We start from the raw sequence: 26,220 nt of genomic DNA on the forward strand, positions 1-26,220 counted from the left end.
GTTGGTCTATTTTGTACAATTTCGGCTTTGAACATTTTTAGGTTATTTTTTAATGGCCTTTAAGTGATAATTACATACAGCTGACTGATGATTTTACAAGAGTGTAATGTGTTGAACATCCATGAAACTTGGTGGGAACTGGAACCTCTTGCTATCAACTTCATCATCTCATCCACTGTACCATGTAGAGCCAATCAGTAGCTTCTAGAACTCTCCACCTTTGGTTCCTCAGAAAGCCCAGCTGCTAGAAGTCCCCTCGGTTAAGTTAGGTTCCTAACAGTATACAATATTTTACGCATTATCTTGCCCAGAGGGATGAAGTTATTTTTAAATAGGGGAGAGATGTGTTTTATCACTCATATCCTTTTCAACAGATTGATATTCGTACATGTATTTTTGTGAAACATAGCCATTTTTAAAAAGAACCTTTCCAGTATAAGATACCTCCTTTAGTCAAATTATCATTCATGTTTGAATTATTTTCAGACTCTTGGTTGCTTAATTTCATTTCACCAACATGATGTTAATTACGCTGCTTGTGATGACCCTTGCTGCTTTGATTGGTGAGTAGCTAAGGTTACTTCCATATCTTACACTGATTTTAGTACCCGTTTTCCTTGTCATGGCTTCTCCCTCCAAAAGAAACCTGGGAACTGTAGTTTTGTTAAGTTGTTTAAGATTAGAAGTGCCTGGTTTGCCAGGCTAGCCTGATCTTGTCAGGCTTTGAAAGCAAAGCTGGGTCGGCCCTGGTTAGTACTTGGATGGGAAATCACCAAGGAAACCTAGGCTGCTACGCAGAGGCAGGGCAGCCATAAGTTGATTGCAACTTGATGGCAAAAAAAGAGAGTTTGCCCATATGTAAATAGACATGTGGGGGATGTGGAATGGTACGAGATCATCAGGATCTCAGAAGTTAGAGCAAGATTGGTACTTAGATGGGGAACCACCAAGGAAGACTGCAGAGGAAGGCAATGGCAAACTGCCAATGCATCTTACTTGCCCTCCAAGCCCCTTGCTGGGGTCTCCATAAGTCGGTTGCAACTTGACTGCACAAACATAAACACGCAGTTCTAAGGATTACCTGAGAAAGGAACAGTACCATTACACTAGTGTTTTTTTTCTGTAGTACTGTCAAAGCTGACTCTACCTGGGTACAGTAATGTAACCAAGTTTACCTGGGTTTGGTTCCAGTAATTCCCTGACCAATACGCACCACAAACCAAAAGAAGGCTTTATTGAAGGAATTTTAAAAGGCTAGCTACACTCACAGAAAACTGCTGACCATCATCTCCTGACCTCCTCAACCAATCATTGGGCAATATCCAATATTGTCACACTGGACCTTGCTTGTATTTCAATTTGTAATACATACAACTAGAGTACATATTCACTGTAGCTCTTATTTCACAACACATGAACCATATTTTAAAGATGCAAAAAAAAAAGAGTTGTGGACTGAAAGAGGGAAGTAGAAGGAGATTTGTTCCATGAACCTGTTCTGCCCACAGTACACTGGATCAAGTCCGTCTGTGATGACTGAAAAGAGTATAGATCAGTGCAGATGTAAGCTTGGATTCTGTCTGGTGATAGAAGGGATTTCTTTCAGGGGAATGGGTCCTCTTCTCCTGCTACAGGCCAACATCATCCTCGTAATGCCGCTCCTGGGGAGGGGAGAAAAACAAGGGGGAGTTGGAGGTCTGCAGCCGACAGTGTAAATCAGCAAAAATCACTCCCTCTTCCATTAGCAGAAATTTTCCGCTAGATTCAAGCCATTTTCTTTTTGGATGTAACAAGGAAAGAATAGCATACATCATTCTGTCCAAAATCATGCTATAAAATATCTGCCTTGCATTGTAGAGTCCTCATCAAATTATAGATGCTATGGTGATATAACAACTTTTGATACTCCTGTGATTACATGTGGAAATGTGGGATATATGACCAATTGTGGTAAGTGTGAATAAATATTTGCTTTGCTACCGTATGTATTATATTTATAATAAGTTAAATACATCAAGTGTTTTTTTCAAGGTGTATGTTGTTGTTTTTACGGACTTGGCACCCAGCTCTTCAAGGTCCCATTCTTTGCACATCCAACCCTGCTAGGGCCTGCTGTCAAACTCACCAGACTTAACTCTCTGTCCCATCAAAACCCATCATGCTCTGCCTCCCAATAGGGTTTCCAACCTCCAGGTACTGGCTGGAGGTTTCCTGCAATTACAACCGATCTCCAGATGATAGAGATCAGTTCACCTGAAGTAAATGGCATCCCCAGCAAAAATGCAGAGCTTCTAAGTCCCTCCCCCTTAAAAACACCCCTTTATAATTGGCTGTAGTATATTTTTAAAAAATACGTTGCCAGCCCCACAGTGGGGTTATTTCATTTTAACTGAACCAAGTGGCCATTTTACAGCCAAAGCAAAAGGGTCCAGACAAACACCACAACCTCACACCAATTTATTTCTGGCTATCTCAATGCAGGAGTCATAGGAACATAAAAACACTTGCACGGTCATTTCCACTTCATCATTCTATTGATAATCTAGCACTGGCAAACAAGGAAAAAAGGCTTTCTTGCCTATAAAAGGACATGAATAAGAGGCGGGAGGGAAATCAGCCCAATTCTGTTCGATCCCCCAGGTCTGAAAACACTTGCTGTGAAACTGACCAGAGGAAGTGTATGAGGGGAGGGCGGGAAATCAGAGAATGGGTGTGGGGAGATAAACCCAAAGCAAAGCGATGCACAGGACTGGCTTGCGATTTAGGATCGAGGCAGACTTTAAATTTGTGGCAAAACAGCATTCTGAAAACGCGGGGGAGAGCGAAGTGACTTCTAAAGGTTGGGAAAGACCTGCATAATGAAAATGAAGCCCTGAAGTAGTTGGGGGATGATCGCCATGGAAACAACTTGTGCATAAAAGGTCTAGGTTTTGGATCGTTCCCCTTTTTTGGACAACAGAGCATTTCACAAAAGATTGGGAAACCTACCTTTCTTTGCTGGATGCACTTTTTATAGTTTTCTTTTTAATGTAAACTACTCCAGGGTTTCTTAAAAAGAAATGAGGGTAGCAAGCATTTTTCAGCTATTTTAAAACATGTATAAAATGATTTTTTCAACAAATCAATCTGCATCCCTTTTCTAAAACAATTATATATCTGTCACCTATATAAATGCGGATATGACTTTTATAAGACTCTGAATTTTTTTTTAAGTTGCCCTAATTCTTTGCACTGGTACGTTCACAGTATAATAGGGTTGCCAGCCCTGGGTTAGGAAATACCTGGAGATTTGGGGGTGGATCCTGGGAAGGGTGCAGTTTGTGGACGGGAGGGACCTCAGCAGGATATAATGCCATGAAATCCACACTCTGAAGCAGCCATTTTCTCCAGGGGAACTGATCTTCGTCATCTGGAGATCAATTGTAATAGCAGGAAATGTCCAGGTGCCACCTGGAGATTGGCAACCCTAACGGTACAATGAATACAACACTATCAAAGAGTGATTTGACAAGAGCTACCTCATTATTCTTGCACACCCTGCAGGTGTTCCTGCTGTAGAAAGAGCTGTTAAAATAAATTTATCTGCTCTGAAGAGATACCGTACCCAGATTGTTGATGTGGGCAAAAAATTATGTGTGGATCCTGCCATACTTGGGGCAATGATTTGCTTGGACAGTGGAGCCGGAACTCGCCTGCGGAATGGTTGGAACAAGGACCAGACCAGATTCGGCCTGATGCAGGTATAGAAGGATGACTCGGGGAATTGTTTAAAGTATTAATGATAGCAACATTGTTCTTCAGGCCCAATACAAGTGCTGTTACTCAGCCTTCACTCTTCTGGCTCGGTATGATTTTGATGACTAAATCATCGCACCTTTCCATATTGTACTGTGGTGACCCCTCTCTGAGCTAGTTTCTTTAAAAAAAATTTTTTTTTAATTAAAAATTTCCAACAATTACATACACATACATACAATCTTGTCGTTCTATCAGGGAAATCAGTAATTGCCTTTACGAAAACACTCATAATTTAAGCCATTGATCGAATTTCTTTAAAAGAAAATGAAGTGGGGCCTCAAACCTGCCTGGAAAGTTCATTCTCTAATCCAGAATCTCTGGCCCATAACCCAGGGGAATGGGAATAACAGCAGGAATTTTACTCTGCATATGCTCAGTCACACTTAGGGTTGTCAGGTCCCTCTTCGCCACTGGCGGGATATTTTTGGGCAGAGTTTGGGGAGAGGAGGGACCTTAATGCCATAGAGTCCAATTGCCAAAGCAGACATTTTCTCCAGGTGAACTGATCTCTATCAGCTGGTGATCAGTTGTAATAGCAGGTGATCTCCAGCTAGTACCTGGAGGTTGGCAATCCTAGTAGAAGAAAAAAGAGGGGAATAGAACCCAACCTAGAAAACAGAAGATGTCATTTCTTAAGGTTGATGTCTGTCACCACAAGCCAAACACGTTTCAGCCTATATGGCCTTCCTCAGTGGTCTATTTAAATCATATATAAAACATGCACACACATTACAAATATATTTACATATACAGGCAATATACAACAGACCAGGCATGTAATAGGTTGTATATATTACCAATTACACCAACATCTGGTAGGATTGTCTTAGGTTTTTATGCTGGGCTGTATATGTCTCCCACATAAGTTGTGAGCAAGCATCAACCTTTTCAAACAATGTTGGCAACCGTAGTCACACTACTTGTTTGGGATAACAACAAATCTGGAGACAATGTCCTGTCGATTTAAGAGGGGCTTAATAGGATGTTATTTGCCAGGTGATGTTACCTACTTCCATGCCTTGAAAAGCTTCATCTGCTAATTTCTACACATTAAGGGGGCCAGGACATTTTCCTCCAAGAGAGCAGACAAACCTTCTTATTTTATTGCATTACATGTTCTTAGGGTTGCCAACCTCCAGGTGGGGTCTGGAGATCTCTCAGTATTACAATTGATTTCTATACTACAGAGATTCGTTCCCCGTGAGAAAATGCTGCTTTGGAGAGGGGACTGTATGGCACTGTACTCTGCTGAAGTCCTCTTCTCTCCCCAAACCCTGCCATCCCCAGGGTCCACCCCCAAGTCTCCAGGAATTTCCCATCCCAGATTTGGCAACCCTACATGTTCTGCTGCTGAGATCTAGCCTTTAAAAAAGTTTCTGGGGCTGAGTTTTAAATTCTGACTAGTAGGAGAAGGTGTGGCAATAATAAATCTATGAGCAGTCTAATTTAAACCAGCAAAAGGTTTATGCAGGAGTTCTGTATACCAATACATGCCATCCCTTCTAGGATTCTCAGGCTACAGCAACACAGCAAAGATCCTCCTTTTCTCTGTCATTGTAAGTCCCTGCCCCCCCCCCACTGTACTACTGGAAGGCTTTAAAAAAATTAGCAATTGCTACTGCACTATAGCACATGATCTACTAGATCATTGCTTACTGCCATGATCTACTAGTTCCTCTGAATTCCCAGCTTTAATTTTTTTTTTAAGTCATTTACTCACTACTGTGAAAATGAAAGACGGTCAGTGATGGGAGAGAAGAGGGGGTTATGATGATTGGTGGGCCAAAGAGTGGGCTCAACAAAAGAGAATGGATTCAGAAACTTATGGACTTCGCCACAATGTCTAAACTAACTTGCTTAATTAAGAAAAGATCCTTGGAAGACTTCTGGAACAAGTGGCAACCTTTTTATGATAAATTCGGATAAAGAAATAAATTGTAGTTAATTTAATATTATAATTTGTGATACAACTTAGATTTTTTTTTATAAAATGAGTTAATCATACCAAATGAATAAGATACTTTATGGCTGATAACAAAATTTAAGGCAGTTTGATTATAATATAAAATATAGTATTATAAAGAGTAGGGTCAAATGGAGTCCAGAGAGAAAGAAAATGTATCATAATGGTGGAAAATGGGAACTTAGCAGAGGCAATTCATCTCTTTCCAACCTTGTGGATCCAGCTCATCTATCAATTTTTTTTGTCTGCTGTCAAATCACTGCCAATTTACAGCAACCCCACAGCATTTTCAAGGCAAGAGATGGTCAGAGGTGGTTTGCCATTGCCTGCCTGTGCATAGCACCCCTAGACTTCCTTGGTGGTTTATTTTATTTTATTTATTAGATTTTTATCCCGCCCTATCCCTACTGAGGTAGGACTCGGGGCAGCTTACAAGGACATAATCCAGTTAAATCTAGATCATCACAATATATAATATATACAACAATTAACAATCTGTAGTACAATATACGTTAAGCAATTTAAAACCATAACATCTAAAATCCAGATCCAACACGCCTCCAAACCAGCAGTCGTGGTGGACATACTGGTTTCCCATCCAAGTACTAACCAGGGCTGACCCTGCTTGTCTTCCAAGATATCAGTATAATCCTATATAAATATTTTATTAACTACTTTATTCCAAACAGCTAAGTACCTGAACATTTCAGATACCCTGAGGACTTTGGGTAAAATTATAAAGTTGTGACAGGCCTCCACTGCATCATTCCATTCTTTCAAAAACAGTCCCAAACGCAATAAATATCTTTGCTCTAAACTGCAGTTGCCTGAATCCACTGTGTGTCCTCCATGTAACACTGTAAATAGGGATTGGATCCAAAAGTTCAATTCTGCAAATAATGGAGCCTTCCAACAGCACATAGGCCCTTGTTGCGGCAGAAGAGAGGTGTTCCTCCTTGCACCAGTATAAGCCTCCACCATTACCAGAATGGAGGCTTTGGATCCAGCCCAAGCTAAACTCTTTATCCAGAGATCTGCTTATCCAAATATTAGGGGCTTGATCCAGCTGTTACAAATCAGGAGGGTGTACTTCAGTCAACGGGTCCATCTGCAGGTATGTCTGCTCTAGGCTTAAATCAACCGCTTTGTAAGAAAGGCTTTAAATACTTAACTTTTTTTCAGATTGATAGCCGCAACTATCCCGTTGTTGGAGCCTGGGATAGTACAGAAAATATCTTGCAAGGTGGAACTATCCTAAGGACATACGTTACTACCTTGCAAAATAGAAGACCTGGCTTGACATGGCAACGCTATTGGAGAGGTACAATCATATAGTGTGCAGTGGCAAGAAATCTAAACTATATTGTTAAAGCTGGAGCTCCTTTGGGCTTCAAAAATTTGCATAAACAAGCATCACTTGTAAAGTAGCCAAAGGCAATATATAACTTTTGTATAACTTTTAAAAATTTAATTTAGCTGCATAATCGTCTTTTCTGGCAATATTTGCATTTTGCAAAATTTAGAAAGTTCTGGGACATGTGGTCTGTACCATAGGTCTTTTATGCATGGCTGTTTCCCTCACGGTCACCCCTCCAACAACTTTGGGTCTTTGTTTCAATTATGCATGCTGTTTCTGACCGTCAGAGATCACCTCGCTCTCCCCGTGCATTTCCCCATGTTTTGCCCGCATCTTCAGAGACCTGTTTTATCTAGAATTTGAAAACTTGGGCAAAATGCTGGGGAGGAGCGAGGCGACCTCTGACAGTCGGAAACGGCATGCATAATCAAAGCAAAGACCCAAAGTCGTCAGAGGGGTGACTGCAAAGGAAACAGCCATGCGTAAAAGGCCATAGAGCTAAACAAGAAATGGGAATATGATTGAAGGAAATATTAGGTTGTGTGAGGAACAAGGAATTAGAAGCCAGGGTGTGGGACAGAGACCTGCACCTAGAAGCATAATCTCTCTAGCCACTGGAAATTTGGACTTATTTTAGTTTCTGAATCTTTATCCCCATTTTATCTCCACACCATGTGATATAGAAGCATCCATTTTTTTAAAAAGAGATTATTGGTTGAGTCTCTATTGAACCTGAAAACGTAGCTTCAGTATCCAAAAAATGTTACCTGCAGCCCACTCCTTTTATACCAGATGTACAGTACAGTTTATTAAAACGGTCCGTGACCAGTAAAATATCCAATATATATACAAAGTAGAAGTTATACCAGATGTAGTAGAAATGCATTCCTAGACATGTTACCTGAGATTCTTTTAACTGATGATGACTGTGATCTTTTGATCTTTGTAGTGGACTGCATGCAGCATTTTACATACCATAGCTATAGTAAAGATTCAACTGATAATCTCTCTTTTTTTTAAGCAAGTTTCAGTCCCATGTGGTGTTGGGAAAAATTGGCCGTGATAATTCAGGAATGTAAATGAGTCCATTTTTCCAGTAGTTAGAGAACTGAAGCTTCTAGGCACTGCTCTTTGATCAAAGAACATTGATCTTCTGTGAGCAAAATATGTGTCCTGCCACCAAGTGCTTGCCATTCACCACCAGAGAATTCCTAAACCTTTGTTTGGTTTGTTTTTTTGTCTGTCTGCCAATGAATGGCTGGTGCACTGTGTTCTGTTCAGTGGGTCACAAATTGCACAGTCCTGCTAAAATGTATGTCTTTTCAAGTCTATCTTGATTGTTCTGTTTCACTCTAGGTGGGATCTGTGCCTACCAAGCAGGCATTCCAAGTATTCTGAGTTATCAAGGAAGGGACTTTTGTGGAACATATGGGAGATATGCTGATGAAGTGATGGTTGCAGCCAAGTATTTGAAAACATCTCGCTTTTTAGAGTCATGTTGTTAAGTAAAGTTATAGCATTGAATACTTTAAAAAGATCAGGAAAGAAACATCATTTGAAGTAGTAATAATCAAGCCACAGTTGTAAATTCGCGATTCAACTTTTCTTGGTAGGATCTGGGAAACTGGAGATACCCATTACCCCAAAGCTATGTGTTCTCAGTTTTTGTTGACATTCTTCAGCAACAGACCTAAACTAAAGATTAGGTTGGTTTGAAACTGGAGACAATAGAGCCTTTGAAAATAAAATCCAGGATTTATTTTAAGTGTTACATAATAATGATGGCCACCTTTGCCTCACCCCCTTTTTTTTAAATGGTGAGCTCTGTAACCTTGAGGCGCTGTCTCATTTCCGTAAGAGAAGTCCTCGTTGTCATTAGTACTGTTTTCCACCAATATTTCCAGGATGATTGTTTCATTCTAGCTTAATTTGCCTTTCAACTGTTGTTTTTAAAGTAACAGCAAAGACGAGGAGTTTTTTATCCTGATATTCTGTATCTCTGAACAATTTTTTACCTTGATAGATTCCTTCAGTAAGAGACTAACTTCCTACAGGTATCAAATTATACAAGAGCATATTTTAACTACATTCTCATGAGCTAAAGAGGCCACAGGGTGGCACATGTTATTCATAAAGGAAATGGGTGTCTACAACAAATGTCCAATAGGGAAAATGTTGGCCAAAGAGGCATTCAGGGCCTCTGTGGCTTCCATGCCCTCAATTGCAATTGCATGCAAGGTAACATTCCCTAGGTGGTGACTGTTTGGTGTGCTTAGTGACAATGGGTAGTACTAATAGGTACAAAGCTTATATCACTATTGTATTTTTCACACACCTGACAACTCATCTCGGACAAATTAAAAGTAAGGCAAAAAAATGACAACTATTTTAGCTCATGACAGGATAGTTGTGTTTCTTTAAATATAAGGAAGTTGGATGGGTTTATAAATGTTTTGAAAACTGAACTAAAGAGAGGGAGTTAATGGGTAAAATTTGCAATGCTTTTCTATGGAGGAAGGGGTGACCCCTTCAGAACCCCATAACATTGGACCCCCTGTCCCAAACTTTACCAAACCTCAGGGTTCATGCAAGGGGAGTCCCTTGCTGCTACCCTGAAATTTGGTAATTCTACCTCAAAAAATGCCCCCACAGGAGCTTTAAAAAAAACATAGCCTACAGTGGCCGTATTAACATTAGCAAATACGTCCATGGGAACTCCATCTTTTTCATCATTGCTTTACATGTGCAAAGCAATGATGAGAAAGTTGGAGTCCCCATGGATGTATTCTTTGTTGTTAATATGACAACTATAGGCTATGGGAATTTATTTTGAGGAACTCCGGGGGGGGCATTTTTGAGGTAGAGTTATCAAATTTTAAGGGTAGCTGCAAGGGAGCTCCCTTGCATAAACCCCAACGTTTGGTAAAGTTTTGGACGGGGGTCCAATGTTATGGGGCTCTGAAGGGGTCGCCCCTCCTCTACATAAAAGAATAGAAGGGGTAACCCCCTTGGGGGCCCACAAAATTGGACCCCCCATCCCACAGAGAAAAGCCGAAGCCGAAAAAGCCGAATACCTAGGCTTGATTCTCTGCTTTAGAATTTGGCCCAAAATAATCACAAATAAAGCCAAAATGCTTTTTTTCGGGTTTATTTTTGGTTCGGGTTTACTGATATGCACAGCCCTATACCAGTGTCTGTTTGAGATATATTGTGTCAGTGAGGTGGGAATAAGATGGTAATATTCTGAGGTGGTAGAGTGGATGACCCCAGTTCAGACTGCAGGTATGGGATCACATTTTCCAGTGCTTTTTGCATAAACAATTCCTTGCAAGTAGAAAACTAGCAGAGAGTTGACAGGGAGAGAACCTTGCTCTGATCTGCTTTTTTCACTTGAAGGAGTCTCTGACATGGGAACAGTTAAAAATGATACCTTCAATATCCATTACACTATTATCCAACTCGTTCTCTTAGGGCAATGTACATGGTTTCCCCTTCCTCCTGTTTATGTTCACAACTGTCCTGAGACCTAGATTAAGCTAAATGGAAGTTACTGGCCCAAGGTGACCCAATGGTTCTCCCCAGTCTAGTTCAGTGTACCACACGAGCTCCAGTGGTACAGTCCATTTTACCACTCTGTTCTGCTGCATCTCTAGCCCCAGCCTTAGTCAAACCTAGGTCAAAATGTGACTTACACAGGTTAAACAGCAATAAAAATTTCTTACCCCATCCCAAATGTTTATGTGTGTTTTCTTTTCCAGCTTGAAATGTTTATCTGTTTTAGCTATTTCAAATGGGATGGGATATAGCACAGGCAAAGTTAAGCACATTTAAACCATCTGCTTTCCATCAGACAAGTTTACACCTGAGTGACTCCAAATAATATCAGTGGGAATCCAAAGATCTTAATTTTGGTTGGATCACATAATACAATTGTACAAATGGGGACTCACAAGGAATTATGGTGGAACGAAAGAAACCATTACCCCTTTGCCCCTTCAGAACTGATTCTACGTCTGACTTGCCTCCCGGACCCCATCTCTAGCTTTTCTGCCTCATCTCTATCTCTGGCTTCCCTCCACCCACCTGCTTCTGCACCACACCAGCTCAAGATTGCTACCCTCCCATTTTGCCTTCTTCCCTCTTCCCCTTTGCCTCTTCCCATCTACACACCTGCCTCCCTTCCTCCTGTCAACTTTTGCTCCCGAACCCCACCCACTTGTTAGGATTTCATTGACCCCTGACCCTTCTCCTACCTATCTGGGCTTCCTTCTTCCCTGCCTGCTTGCCTGTCAACCCCTGGTGGTACAGCAAAAAGCTGGTGTGTGTGTGTGGGGGGGGAAGCGAGCCAGTATCAGCTTCTTCTCACCTGCCTCAGGCAGCTGCCACTATGTTTGCACACACCTGGAACTCCGTTGTCTTGTTTTGTGACAACTGCCCATGCACAGCCTTTACTATGAATTTTGGAGGTGTTTTTATTACCTCCAAATTAGACCCTTGTTTTCAGCGTAAAAAAAAAAAAAAGAGTTCTCCCAGTTTTGCTAAACTGCGGCTCCTACCAGTCTAAAAGCTAAACATAACACAAAAATTTAACTTTTGTGCTTAAGACTGTACTATGAGTCCTTTGTAGATTCAGTGTGCCTACATTCTTCTTGGAAGAGATGGGGCAGGACATAGGACTGCAAGGTAGGATTCAAAAGCATGTTGGGAAATTTGGGTGTGGGTGGAAGGAAGAAATGGCTATCAATCAGTGCCTTAACTAATAAAATGGGAAATTCTTAAGTTAAATGTACCTGCAAATCACTTCCTTAAATGGAGACAGGTGTATTCCTTCAAATCACTTCTTTCACTTCCTTTAAATCACTTCCTTCAATGGAGACAGGTGTCCTGACGTGGAACACCCAGGCTAGCCTGATCTTGTCAGATCTCAGAAGCTAAGCAGGGTCAGCTCTGCTTAGTATTTGGATAGAAGACCACTAAGGAATTGTTGGAAGTTAACCTCAGATTTCAGAGGGGGTCTAGACTACAGAGTCAGAAAGCTAGAGGGGGTCACTGGGCATCCTTTGCTGCTCTGAACTATCCCCTTGATGTGTAGATTGCTACTCTTACGGAAACTTCCTTCCTACTTCTTCCTCACCTCCACTTGACACACATGCACTCTTTTCCATCTTGCTACCATGAGGGAAGGACACAGGTCCTGTATCTCCCTCCCTCCTAGTTAGCTAGAATTGATTAGGGAACTATCTATCCTATTGAGAAATGGAGTTCCTACAATAAATGAACTATATTAGTTTGAATAGATAAAAGGCTCCGAGTAATTTTGTTCCTGGCACACACAGAGATTTAATGGGCTTTGCAGTGCACAGTAGCCTTTGCGCACTCTGGTAACTCACCAGATTGTGATATATGAATTAAGATCTATCAGGAATACCAGGTTTGCTATGCAGAGGAAGGCAATGGCAAACTACCTCTGTTAGTCTGTTGCCTTGAAAACCCTACTGGGTTGCCTACTGGGTTGCCATAAGTTGCCAGGGGTGAACAAAACTGCTGTACTAAATCATATTCCAAACTACCATCAGGTGGCCACCGTCCTTCATCCAACTGATATTGGGGCCACACAATTGTGCAATAGTGGATCAACTGTGACTTGGTATATTGTTGACCACCTAATCCCAATTTGTCCCAATTAAAAAGGACACAAGCCAATGAGGTCCCAGGGTGCACATCCTTACTGTGGTTGGCCCCCATGGCAACCTTAAACCCGTTCACCTGGGCGATCTGCTTTCCTTCCCGGCTTATAGGAACAAGATCCAACATATGCTGTCAAAAGATTTCTGGGCCCCTCCCAAGCAGGATGACAATCAAATGACAGAAGGCCTCTACTTCACCTTAAAAACCCATTCACCTGGACTGATGGGTGATCTACATTTTTTTACACTGTCAAACGACTTTCTGGGTCTTTCCCAGGTTAGATGACAATCGAGTGACAGGAGGCTTCTATTGGAACGAGATCTAAACTTACACTGTCAGAAGATTTCTGTCTCCTTGAAGAAAGGCGATTCTAACCACAACCCATTGCACAAGAATATGCTAATGTACTATTTATGCCAGATTTGGGCACATGTATGTATGATAGTGTGACATGTACATGCACATGTGACACATGTCCATACCTGTGTGACCAAGGGAGTGTTGTCCCTGGACCTCTCAGCAACGTTTGATACCATCAACCATGTTATCCTTCTGGATAGGTTGGCTGGGGCGGGGGGGACCGTGCTTCAGTGGTTCCTCTCTCATTTGACTGGCCAATTCCAGGATCTGGGGAACTGCTGCTTGGCCCTGTGGCATCTATGCTGTAGGATCCCAAAATGTGCCGTCTTGTCCCTTATGCTATTTAACATCTACATGAAACTACTGGGAAAGGTTGTCCAGGTATTTGGAGTGAGGTGTCATCAACATGCAGATGACACCCAGCTCTATTTCTTCTTAACAGCTAAGCCAGGTAGGTCTATGGAAGTCCTGAACAGATGTTGTGAGAAGGTAATGGGATGGATGAGGGTCAATAAACTAAAGCTCAATTCAGACAAGACTGAGGAGCTGTTGATCAATGGAAAAACTGCTTGGGCACTATGGAGTCAGCTTGTCCTGGACAGGATTGCATTCCAATGAAGGAGTAGGTTTATACCTTGGGGGTACAAATGGATCCTGGCCTGTGGTAGGAGGCCCGGGTCTACCCTTGGCCTGTAGCATCTTTTATCAATATTGGCTAGTACACCAGCTATGACCATTCCTCAAATGGCATGATCTGGCCATGGCGATCCATGCTCTGATCACATCTAAGTTAGATTACTGTAGCGTGATCCGAAAATGGTTCAGATGTGCCATGACATTTTTTAGGTGCGCTTTTATTTTTCAAGTATGCTTGGTTGTCTGTAGTACCACACTGCAATGTTTTCCCTGCTGGATTTTGACTGTTTTACTGTGGGTACTGTTTTTTTATTATTATTATCATTATTGTTCTTTGCTTTGAGAATTTTTAACTGAAGTAGCAGATTAGAAAGAAAGAAAGAAAGAAAGAAAGAAAGAAAGAAAGAAAGAAAGAAAGAAAGAAAGAAAGAAAGAAAGAAAGAAAGAAAGAAAGAAAGAAAGAAAGAAGTTGCAGCATCTACTTACACAGGGTTGGAGAGGAGAAATGTATTAAGTAATCTAAGCATCTGTTTAAAAGTTCTTTATACTCTTTCTTATGCACAAGGAAGAAGGAAACAGGCTATGACAAGACTGAACAATCCTGTAGGGATTTATTTACTGAACAAGAAACACTTCTGAGAAACTTGAATTTCCAAACAATGGGATAGGCTCATCTGTTGCTTGCTAGGTTTACTTGTAACCACAATTACATATTTAGGGAGTACCTTATAATACACTGCCTGATTCATGGATCTCTTCCTAATAATGTGAATTGTTTTTTTTAATTGGGGTAGAAAACATTTTTCTGATTAGCGCAAAAAGATGGCATGGACAAAAGATCAACTTCTTCAGCATGCCAGAGCATAATATGCAGAGTGTGAAAGGGAATGCTCTTTTGGGACAACTATGTGCATCACCTAGCTTGTGGTGTAGTAGTTAGAGTATCAGGCTAGAATCTAGGAAACCTAGGTTTGAATCCCCACTCTGCCATGGAAGCCTGCTGGGTGGCCTTGAGCCAGTGACTCTCTCTCAGCCTAACCTACCTCACAGGGTTGCTATGAGGATAAAATGGAGGAGGGGAGAATTATGTTGTAAGTCACCTTGCCTCCCCATTGAGAAGAAATGCAGAGTGTAAATATGAAACATAAATACAATTTTTTGAAAAATTGGTTATTTGTGATATGACAGATTATGGAATTTTTTGTAAAATATTTAAGATTTTAAAAAGTAGCCGTTGATGCCTCCAAAGTAAGATTCCAAACTTCACCCACCCTGACCCCCTTGTTCAAGGTCATTCCCACCCTTACCATCCTTACATGATCTTGAAACTGATATCACTTTTTATCTATTACAATGGCAAACATTACAGCATCTATTAAACACTCTACCATACTCATGGTGATGGCCAAATTAGACATGATGGCAAGAAATCCATTATTGTAAATAGCAGCATTGAGGCTAGAGAGTAGGAAAGTAGTGCTTAACACTTTCTTTGCTGCCTTTTCCACCCCCAAACTGCTACTTGCCTTTTAGGGGAAAGGATGCATTACAGGACCCTGCCCTGTTTACCTGAAAAAGACTAGGATTTTTCTAAGGAGTGCTGCCTAAAAAATAGTGGGTCATCTTAAGTTTGAAAACAAGTTAACAGTTAAAGTAAAAAGAAAGTTTGTGTATAACTTTTCTTTTAGATGATCATCTTACATTCAGGGTTGTCTTTCTTTCGGATATATATGGTATATGTTTTCCTCCCATGGACAAATACATAGCAACTAAGATGTGTGATTTGCATCAGAAATGCAGCAACAGGGTCAAAAGTTAATCTCTCACCCTTCATTCGCTGACCTCCTACCATCATCATATCTCATTTGGTGTTGAGTGGTTAAAGTAGCGATCCTTGTGGTGCTCATAGGTATCTTGGTGCCCACCAATGTGGTTCCTGATGTCCAGTTCCTCCTTCTCCAAAGCAAATAAGCAATCTTGGCCTTTCTCCATCTCACTGGAGCAGAAGGTACCTCAGAAGAGCCCAGAAGGCATCTTTGTGACTTCAGGACACAAACTGCGTCTGTCACAGGATGATGGCAATGTTTGCCTTGGATCATCATAACTATGTTATTGGCTCCAGCTCCCATGACATCTATTTCATGGTTGGCTGTACCCCTACTATGGCAGCCACCCACAAAAAGTTAAGGACCCCTGGGTCAAAGGGTAGAATTTTTCAAATTCACTCATAGGGGAGGTCATGAAATAACATCCTTAATACCTTTGAAACCCCATAGATACACACATATTTACTTTTTGATGTTCATGATTAATGTTCTTTTACAGTTGACTTTCATATAACCTACATAAACTCATCTGTTAATATACATTTCAGAAGGTATCTATTTATTTTAAAAAGGAGTTTGTTTTAAGTAGGTAATGTTTCAGAGCCACAGCACCTAACAGGACATATCTGGTGCTAATAATTGATACTCATTAATGTGGCTTGGCATCAAAGTGACAGGTCCCTTTGGTTATGAGGAAGTCTCCGGTTTTGCAGCCCCCTTTTGAAGGGAAGATTGGGTCCATCCCTGAATTGTGCAACTTTCAAAAAACCCCACCCACCACATCAGTAAGCCAACAGCAGGCAACCAGAAAGGAACCTCATACAAAAAGGCTTGACTGGGTCTCTTCTTCTATAGTACTGAAGAGGACCAGAAACGGCAAGCAGCCATGGCAGGTGTTTCATTCGCAGTTGTGTTTCTTTTCTGTCTTCTTTACAGAACTGAAGGAAACGTTCCAGGTATGTTTCCCATTAATCTTTCATATCTAAATAGCAAATGTTCTGTCTCCTGTTGGTGAGCATGCAGCAGTAATATACCTATGGTTTCAAACTGAATGTGGAATGATTTGTTCCAGGCAACTGGGAAAAGATAATTGTGGAATGTAAACTAGCCATCCAATTTTATCCCTGCCATTCTTCCAAGAATGCTAGGGTGGTAGTCAAGGCTGTTCCCTATTTGTTTTATCCTCACTGCAACTCTATATGTAGGTTAGGGTTAGAGAGAGTAGATTGGATCCCATGATAAATTTCCACTAATGGATAGGAAGATGATTTTCACTAGTTCCCTCCTCACACAGTTTCTAGGGGGATTCCTTATCCCTCAGGAGCAGCATGTGGGGGGTATCATTTCCAGCTGCAGACGGAGGGGGCAAGAAAGTCTTGTTCCACTGATGGAAATGTATTCTGTTAACAGAGATTTCTCTCCAGTTTGTCATTCCAACTGGACACTACTCTGTCAATTATAAACCAACCATGTGTGTAAAGTGCCGTCAAGTGGCGACCCCTTTTGGGGTTTTCATGGCAAGAGACTAACAGAGGTGGTTTGCCAGTGCCTTCCTCTGCACAGCAACCCTGGACTTCCTTGGTGGTCTCCCATCCAAATACTAACCAGGGACTTACACAATTTGCTCTGTTAGTTAATTAGTTCAGAGTCTGTGTAACTTTAGAGCAGTGGTTCCCAACCTTTTTTTGACCAGGGATCACTAGGACCTTTTTGTTCGGTGCAGGGGCCCCAAGGTTCAAAATAAAAATTCAGAGAATTTGAAAATAAACTTTAATCATAACTGTTAGGTAAACAAAAATATTTTCTGGTAGGGTATGAGCTTTCGTGAGCCACAGCTCACTACTTCAGATATCTTCAGGTATCTGAAGAAGTGAGCTGTGGCTCCCGAAAGCTCATATCCTACCAAAAATATTGTTGTTAGTCTTGAAGGTGCTACTGGACTCTTGCCCTTTTCTACTACTGCAGACAGACTAACACGGCTACCCACTGTGAATTATCTTGTTAGGTAAACATTAAACTTAGAATAATATTTGAATATATATTTTTATAATAGAGAACTTTTAATTGAAAATATTAATTTATTATGGGTTTATAACTTTGTTTCGCGGACCCCTGGTTTGGTTCTCATGGACCCCTGGGGGTCCACGGACCCCTGGTTGGGAACCAGTGCTTTAGAGCATAGTGTTAGGATAAAATGGAGGAACAATTTAAGCTGCTTTAGGGTCCCCATCAGGGAGAAAGGCAGGGGTATAAATTACGTAAATAAATAAAGTAGGGGACTCACAATCTCATTTTCCCCTATACCTCACCCCTCTACTATTTCCTCTGTCCCTTCCCTGGTAGCCCCCTAGCCCTTCCCATTTTCCTGTTTCTTTCTAGTCCACCTACCTTTATTCACCACCTTCATCTTTCCCTCCTTCCCCGCCCCCCGCCCGGCAGCTGCTCCCCGGTCAATTCTGGCCCAGTTGGGTGGTGGTTGCTGCTGTATTGGGCTTGGTTGCAAGGCACTGAATGCCAAGTATTAAGAGAAAACTGGTATAAAATGTTTTTAGATGCTATATCACACCTAAAGATATAGCAAAAGCCAACAAAGATTATAATGGGAAATGCTGGAAATGTGATAATACAGATGCATAAATGTGATAATACAGATTTTATCATATGTGGTGCACATGTAAAAAAGCAAGGAAAGTTTGGATAATGATACACGATGAAATGCGAAATTAAGTTTGTGATGGACTCAAAAAGTACGTTATTAAATATTTTACCATGCAATATTTCAAAAACACATAATGAACTATTTAAGTATATGGTGACGGTGGCAAGAGTGGAGCAAAATGGAAAGCAGAGAAATACCCAGATTTAAATGAATGGGTTAACAAATGAACAGAATACGCGACTATGGAAAAATTGACATCTTTTATACATAATAGGCCAATCACAGAATTTCAGGAAATTTAACTATGTAGCTAGAAATTTTTAATGGAACTGAATTAAATGTAGGTAAAATAAAAGAGCTTTAGGTAACAAGCAAGCAATAAATGTGCTAACCGATATGGAACAATACGTTATAAACAAGGAGCAATGAAATTGACAATAGAATTGATGTTTTGAATGACAAGTATATTGTTATATTAAGTTTATGTTTTAATGTGTTTGTGGTTGTTAAAATAAAATAAAATTTAAAAGAAGAAAAAAGAAAAATAAGAAGTAGCCTAAACTATGATAGAGATCTGTTTATCCTGGTGTACAACTCAGTATGTGCATTAAGGTTGTCCTAACATTTTATATTTAAAATGAATAAACCACCTTGAAAAGTATACTTCTAAACTGTTGGTTGACCGTCTGTGTGCTCATAAAGGAAGTATGCACACTAGACTTGTGTAGATTAGAACACCAAGTCACTGTTTACAACTATGGCCAACCACAGGTAAAACAAAACACGATCCATTCTAAGGAAGTCTTTCATATATCATCATCTGACATTACTAATAATTGTATTTAACCTTGGAAGGTTGTACTGGTAACTATGGGAAGATAATGGATGTTCAAACCACGGGAGCTGGACTTAGAACTGCAACAGCAGAAGGCCTGAAATCTGGAGGTAAGATCCCTTACAGTTGTTTATAGAGCTGGGGATCTTGTCTAGCAGGAGCAGCTCTGCTCTAGAGGGGGAACTTTCCGTCCACTGAGCACCCATGGGAGCCTGTGTGTTCCCTTAAATTGTTCCTCCAAGAGCCAGTGAACCCCAAGGAACAACACTCTGTATAAAGTGTGGGTCTGCTGTGGGAGGGGAATTGTAACCCCCCTTTTGTGAACAAAGGCACCTTCTTCAAGCAGAAAAGATCAAGATTTAAGCTAATGCCTATTCCACACTAGGTCCAACAAAGGACAGACAGACAATTGAGAAAATATGGGCATATAATAAAACGGTGGAAAAAAATATTGGACAAAACAGTAACCCAACAATTTTTTACATCATTGGATATCAAGAAAAGAGTTGCTTCCTTTGTGGGACATTAAGGACTACTCTTCACGGTACAGCTGTCCATGGTGCTGTCAGAGCATATGCTACTGATAATCAAAATGTACCCTTCCCTTAACCAGGGGTGGACTGGCCATTTAGCTTTCAGGGAAATTTCCCAGTGGGCCATTGCTCTGGAGGGCCACTGGTGGTCAGATGTCAGCACGGCCAAGCCCCAGGAATTTCAGCTAGCTTCTTGGGGCTACTTGCCTCAGATCATTAGCAACAGTAATTGGTGTCAGCTCATCCATTGTATCCTGTACTGCTGTAGTTTCAAAGAGGAAGCAACAGATGTGCCAATACCCATTGCTGGAAGTGTGGGGCTGGATGGCCCCCCTGCAGCCCTGGTTTGTAGAGCCACAAGGGCTGCTCAGTTTGGCTTGTACCCGGCCATTTTAACTTCCCAGTCCACTCCTGCCTTTATCTCAGTGGATATTTACATGCTAGAGCTACACATTCTCTGGGTGAGGTTGACACTGGTGTAGAGTCAGGTGGGGTTTTGCATAGTCATGGTAATGCATAGCTCAGCCCTTAGGTGGCCATTTTGAGGTAACATTATCACAGGATGATTTTTATTTTTTACAAAATGATATTTTTACCATTAGCCTACTTTATCTTGGATACATCCGCAACACAGCACAAAAGAGCTACCTGTAGAAAAGACATGAATAGCACTGGATTTTCCTTCACACTGTCCATCAAAGCCCCACAGTATCAGCTGTCATTTGACTGGGATGAACTCTTAATTTGGGAGCATTAACTTTTTTGTGAATATCTAATCTAAAGCTTGACTTGTGCTTGTAATGTTTCTTGAGCTTATGCTATTGAAATGTACTTTTCATATACTTGAAACAAATGTTTAAAAATGCTATTTTCGTTTTGCATAAGGAACTCAATCTTCAGGCATTATTGCAGAGAGAGACCTAAAGAATATGAACAAATATAAAGCAAAGATTTTAGATGTCAGTAAAAAAACAGGCATTGAGGCAGCTGTGATTGCTGGTATAATCTCTCGAGAATCTCATGCTGGAGCTGTCCTGAAGAATGGCTGGGGTGACGGTGGAAATGGATTTGGCTTGATGCAGGTAAAGGCTTTATATCTGATGTAAATATATACATAAGGCCCACTACTTATCCACAGAGAGAAGCCAAGAGTTGTTGTTTTTTTAATCAAGCACCAGCATTGAAAGTTGGGTGTTCCGTGGGGGAGGGACTATGACAATCCGCACTTTGCCGGTGACTTCTTCATTGCAAGGAAATGCTGAGGACTGCCATGAGATCTGGCAAACCACCCCCCATGCATAAGGGATTTGAAGCCTCGCATTTGCAAACTGTGCACCAGGAGACACCAATTTCCCAAGCATAAATGACCAAAGCTTCACATAGATGCACTTTCTTACATTCCTCCTTTATTACCTTGCTTTGCTCTGTCCTTTCTCTTTGTAATCTCTTCTTTGCAGGATCTTGCATTTTTCATCTTATCACTTTATAAAAGGGAAGTATATTGATGGCACTGTGTAAAATAATCTTTGCAGAGTTAGTAAAATGCTGTCATGTTTCTTCTAGGTTGATAAAAGATTCCATAAATTAATTGGCACATGGGATAGTGCGGATCATATGACTCAGGGTACCCAGATTCTCTGTGGCATGATAAATGGTGTTGCTAAAAAATTTCCGCGATGGACCAAAGCACAGCAGCTCAAAGGTATGAAATTACCAACTCAAAATGCTCTGTACAAATTGGAGCCTCCTTCCCTTGTTGACTTTCCCTTCCCAGAACCATCCCTGAGGTAGGGTTGCCCACCTCCAGGTGGTGGCCGGAGATCTCCCGCAATTACATCTGATCTCCAGGCGACAGAGATCAGTTCACCTGGAGAAAATGGCCACTTTGGAAGGTGGACTCTATGGCATTGAAGTCCCTCCTCTCCCCAAACCCTGCACCCCTCAGGATCCACCCCCAGTATCTCCAGGTATTTCCCAACCCAGAGCTAGCAACCCTACCCCTAGGCCACATCCTAGACGACCTTGAAGGTCCTCCAGTTTCATGGAAGGAGCATAGGGCTGCATCAGGAAATATAATACGGGAAGCAAGGCTGCCAGCTCCGGGTTGGGAAATACCTGGAGATTTTAGGGGAGAAGCCTGAGGAGGGTGGGGTTTGGGGAAGGGAGGAATTTCAATGGGGTATAATGCCATAGAATCTACCTTCCAAAGTGACCATTTTCTCCAGGTGAACTGATCTCTGTTGCCTGGAGATCAGATGTAATAGCGGGAGATCTCTCGCCACAAGCTGGAGGTTGACAACGCTAATGGAAAGACTTCATTCCCTGAGTGAAACCTGCTTAGTGTGTTGGATCCAACATCTAGTGCTATACATTGCCTTTACAAATGGGCCTTCTGGGTCTACATTGTAATGCTTAACATATCTCCTCCATTTCAGGGAGAATGCATATTAAAGAATGCTTTTAATATGACTTTCTGTCATATTTTTCTAATCTCCAATTCCAGGAAGTAGAAGCGTTGAGATTATTGATTAATCTATTAATTCAGATTACCATTGTTAAACAGATAGGACATGTATATTAATGAATGCTTTCAATAACACTTTTTGTTTTACTGTAATTTTAGGTGGAATTTCAGCCTACAACGCAGGACTTCGTAATGTTCAAACCTATGATGGAATGGATGTCGGCACAACAGGCAATGATTATGCCAATGATGTTGCTGCAAGAGCCCAGTTTTACAAGCGAAACGGATACTAATAATGGTTTTAATTTCTTGTTTGACCACTTCTAAGAAATAATTTACAACAGTGTACATCTATCCATAAGAATACCCTTTCTCTTCCTTAGTTGTTAAAGCTTTTACAGAAAATATAGAAAGCATTTGTCTTGCAGCAGAATCATATTAATCTGAATGCTTTAAATGGCTTTCAGTCATAGTGGCAGTTTAAGCATGTTTACTACTTAAAAGTTTTCAAAGTGGTGCAAATATTAGTGGAACCACCTTGAACGAATTAATTCCAATTTTACTCTAAGGCTGATTTTTAATCAGCATTAATTATTTTTCAAATTCAGACTTTTTTTCCATGCTACTTTAATTTTTAGTACATTTAGGTGTTCATGTGATGCAATGGGTTACAGACCAGGTTGTGAAGGAGGAATCCTGGTAAAATCTTCCCTCTGCTACCAATTCATTAGGGTGGCCTTAGACAAGCCACTATTCTCTCACTATTCTCTGTCTTCCTATGCAATCCTATGCAGAAGTACACTCGTCTAAACCCATTGATTGCAATGGGCTTAGTCTGGAGTAACTCTGCCTAGGATTACACCATTACAGAGCAACCCTAAACAGGTCTACTCAAAATCCTGCTCAGATCTATTCAATGAGGTTTTCTCCCAGGAAAGTGTGCTTAGAATTGCACTTTGTCACCCTTGCAGAGTTTTGTAAGGATTGTTGCAGTGATGTACACAAGACATACATTTGAGATTAATTGTCTCATGCACCATACTAGGTAGGACAGAAGGAATTTCACTGAGCATGGCAGAGATGACCCAGAACATCAAAACCCTGAAATTTTTTATATAATTACTCTAGTCAGGTCACTTAGCATTATTACCATGTATTAGGGGGAAATAAAAATGTTGCCGTTGTTTACAATATCATTAACTTTGTTTTTGTCCTGGCAAGCTACCAGTTAATCTACAAACTGAATATCCATATATACATCCTATGTAAAATACATAAACACCAGAAAATAAAATCTGTAAATTTGCTGTGGTCTTCATGTCTACTGATTGAAGCCAGACAAAAAGATGTGAAAAGGTTCACAAGCAGATTGCCAAATATGAGGGATAGACAGCACAATTCGAGTGATATTGCCTCTATAAGCCCCGGTTCTATTTCTGCTTATATGGCAGTGACCTCTGCCCTTCCATGCATTTGTCCATTCCTTTTGAAAGTCACCTATACGAATAGTTTTCAACATTGAATGGCAATAAAGCTGTAACACATGAATTTTCAAAATTTTGCGAAGTACTTCATTTTGTCTCCTCTAAATGTGCTATCAGTCACGTAACTGGATGAGTGTGAGACTTGTGAAAGAATTTCTAATTGCATACACCACAATCATATTATTATACTTTTGTTTTTCTCTGTACCAGAATGTTCTGACTGGTTAAAAAAAGAAAATGCTTCAACACTTCATACTTTTCATTGCTCGTTCAGTGTGTCATAAATTCAGAGGTACTTTAAATAAGAAATGAGCAAGAGGACCACATGATTTTTAGTTTACTTCACCATTCATGTAATGTTTATTAAGGAAAAATAAAGGACAAATCAGAAGAACAGAAGGACAAACATCCATACACACATCAGACCATCAAGCTCAGCTACTCATGCTGGGATTGGCCAGACCTATGCATGAGTTCCTGGAGAAAGGTAGTCTGTTACTTGCCTTGTAGCCTCTGAACAAAATCTTGTGATTTGAAGAATGTCAATTTGAAGAAAATGTTGCGATGTACAGGGTTATTCCATACGAGTCAGAGAATAGTTCCAAGAGAAATAGATACTGGGTATCCAGATGGAGCAGGCAACATGGGGGGGGGGGTGTAACTGGTGCACCAACTGTGGAGGTAGGATCCTCCTTGCTTCATATTCCATGATCCTTATGTAGAGTTTCAAGGTCTTTGTGTTCAAGAACTCCCCCTTTTCAACTGATTCAACCAGCTTAACTTGGTTCACCACCTCATGTTGGCCCCTAAGCCCTTTAGCTCTACTGCTTTTAGCCTTCTGGCCTGTTTGGTCTTCCGTCACAATTGATCAACATTGCTGATTTTAGCCATCTGGCCATAATTTTCCCCAGTGTGTAGGCTTGCAAACCTCCAGGTGGTGGCTGGAGATCTCCTGCTATTACAACTGATCCCCAGGCGATAGAGATCAGTTCACCTGGAGAAAACGGCCACTTTGGAAGGTGGATTCTATGACATTATATCCCATCAAAGTCCCTCCCCAAACCCCATCCCTCTCAGGCTCCACCCCCCAAATCTCCAGGTATTTCCCAACCCAGAGCTGGCAACCCTACCAGTGTGCCTGCTGCTGCTCATACTGGTACACACATACAATTGCTGCTAGATGCTAGTCCAGACCCTATTGTACTGTTCTTTGGATGCCCCATCCAGTTGATTATACCCTATGTAATCCACCTTGAGTCTCAGCAAGGAAGGCGAACTATTGATAACCTAATAATAATTTTGCTGAGATCAGTGGGCTGCAGTAGAAGTGGGAAGGAAACAAAGTTCCATTCTACTGATAGAAGTGCCTCCTGTCAACAGAAAATATGGTCTGGTTACAGATGTGCATATCTCAAAGAATTTACTTGCCCTCCATTTTCCATGACCCTGAAGAAAGTGTGTGCTCAAGGCACAGGTTCTGATACTGCACATGACTCTGTTGTAGCAGGTGATGGTTGTAAGTTAGCCTTGGTGAAGTGCTTCAAGATGAAGGTTTTAAATAGAATATGCCTTCGATCCTGCCTTTGACAGCCTGGTTCCCTTATGTGTGTGTGTAAAGTGCCTTCAAGTTGCAGCCGACTTATGGCGACCACTTTTGGGATTTTCATGGCCAGAGACTAACAGAGGTGGTTTGCCAGTGCCTTCCTCTGCACAGCAACCCTGGTATTCCTTGGTGGTCTCCCATCCAAATACTAACCAATAGCTAAATTCTACTTCTGTCTTGCTAGGACAACAAAGGCAAAGTGGTTACTAAGTCCTTGGATGCTCCCTGGAGTAAATTACTGTTTGATCAATGGTCAGCCCACCCGAATTCCATTCAGCAAACGTTTCCTTTCTACAACCATAGTGCAGCTTTATTTTTTTGATTTTTTTAACTTCTTAAAAAAAAACTCCCATTGTTTTCCTTCCTCTCCCTGCAATGTTCCAAGTGGCAGGAGAGCAAATGGAGGGCTAGAAAGGATTAGGAAGGAAAGGGGAGGTGCTGGGAGCGCTTAGCAGACGCCGCCTTTCCCTCATTTTTACTAGCCAAGCTTCAGAAGCTTTGATTTTGAACGTCTGCATGGGTTCTGAGATGAACATACCACTGCTGTTTTCATAAACTACTTTTAATTGGGCTTGAATACAAGAAAAAGGAGCAAAAGTCATCGCTGCAGCGCAGAGAGCAAAGGTAAGAAACCCTGGCAGACAGGAACAGTGAACGAAGAAGCAAATAATCTGTTTGCTCCTTCTGTATACTCTGTGAGAGAGTGAATGGGAGGTGCACACACAAAAATAGCACCTGTCAGGGTGAGTGTGTGTGAATGGGTGCTAGTAATTCTGGATAGTTGTTGCAAGCTCAGTAAAATGTGTTAACATTTTGGCTCTTCCTTGCTTCATCAGGGATATCTAAGAGCCGAAAGGACTGTGAAGAAAGTACCACTTTTGCAGCTTCACCTTAAATCGTGCTTTTCTTTGCTTTTGTACTTACATTTTGCTAATATTTTACAATATTTGCTTCATTGTTCTACTTTCTGTAGACTTGAGTCAAGCATAAAGTTAGAACACAGAATTAAATGTA

General features: G+C 41.1%; 1 protein-coding gene across 1 annotated transcript; it reads left to right on the forward strand.

The window, feature by feature from the left end:
• The first annotated feature begins 517 nt into the window (after nt 1–517).
• LOC130488489 (uncharacterized) lies at nt 518–22,412 on the forward strand. Its single transcript, XM_056862162.1, has 10 exons — nt 518–563; nt 1,858–1,950; nt 3,544–3,740; nt 6,944–7,082; nt 8,475–8,583; nt 16,484–16,584; nt 19,143–19,232; nt 20,541–20,737; nt 21,219–21,357; nt 22,279–22,412. The coding sequence occupies exons 1-10, from the start codon at nt 518–520 to the stop codon at nt 22,410–22,412; spliced, it is 1,245 nt and encodes a 414-aa protein (XP_056718140.1).
• Nucleotides 22,413–26,220: the final 3,808 nt, after the last annotated feature.

Source organism: Euleptes europaea, chromosome 16 (assembly GCF_029931775.1).
Source record: "Euleptes europaea isolate rEulEur1 chromosome 16, rEulEur1.hap1, whole genome shotgun sequence".
Taxonomy (NCBI): Eukaryota; Metazoa; Chordata; class Lepidosauria; order Squamata; family Sphaerodactylidae; genus Euleptes; species Euleptes europaea.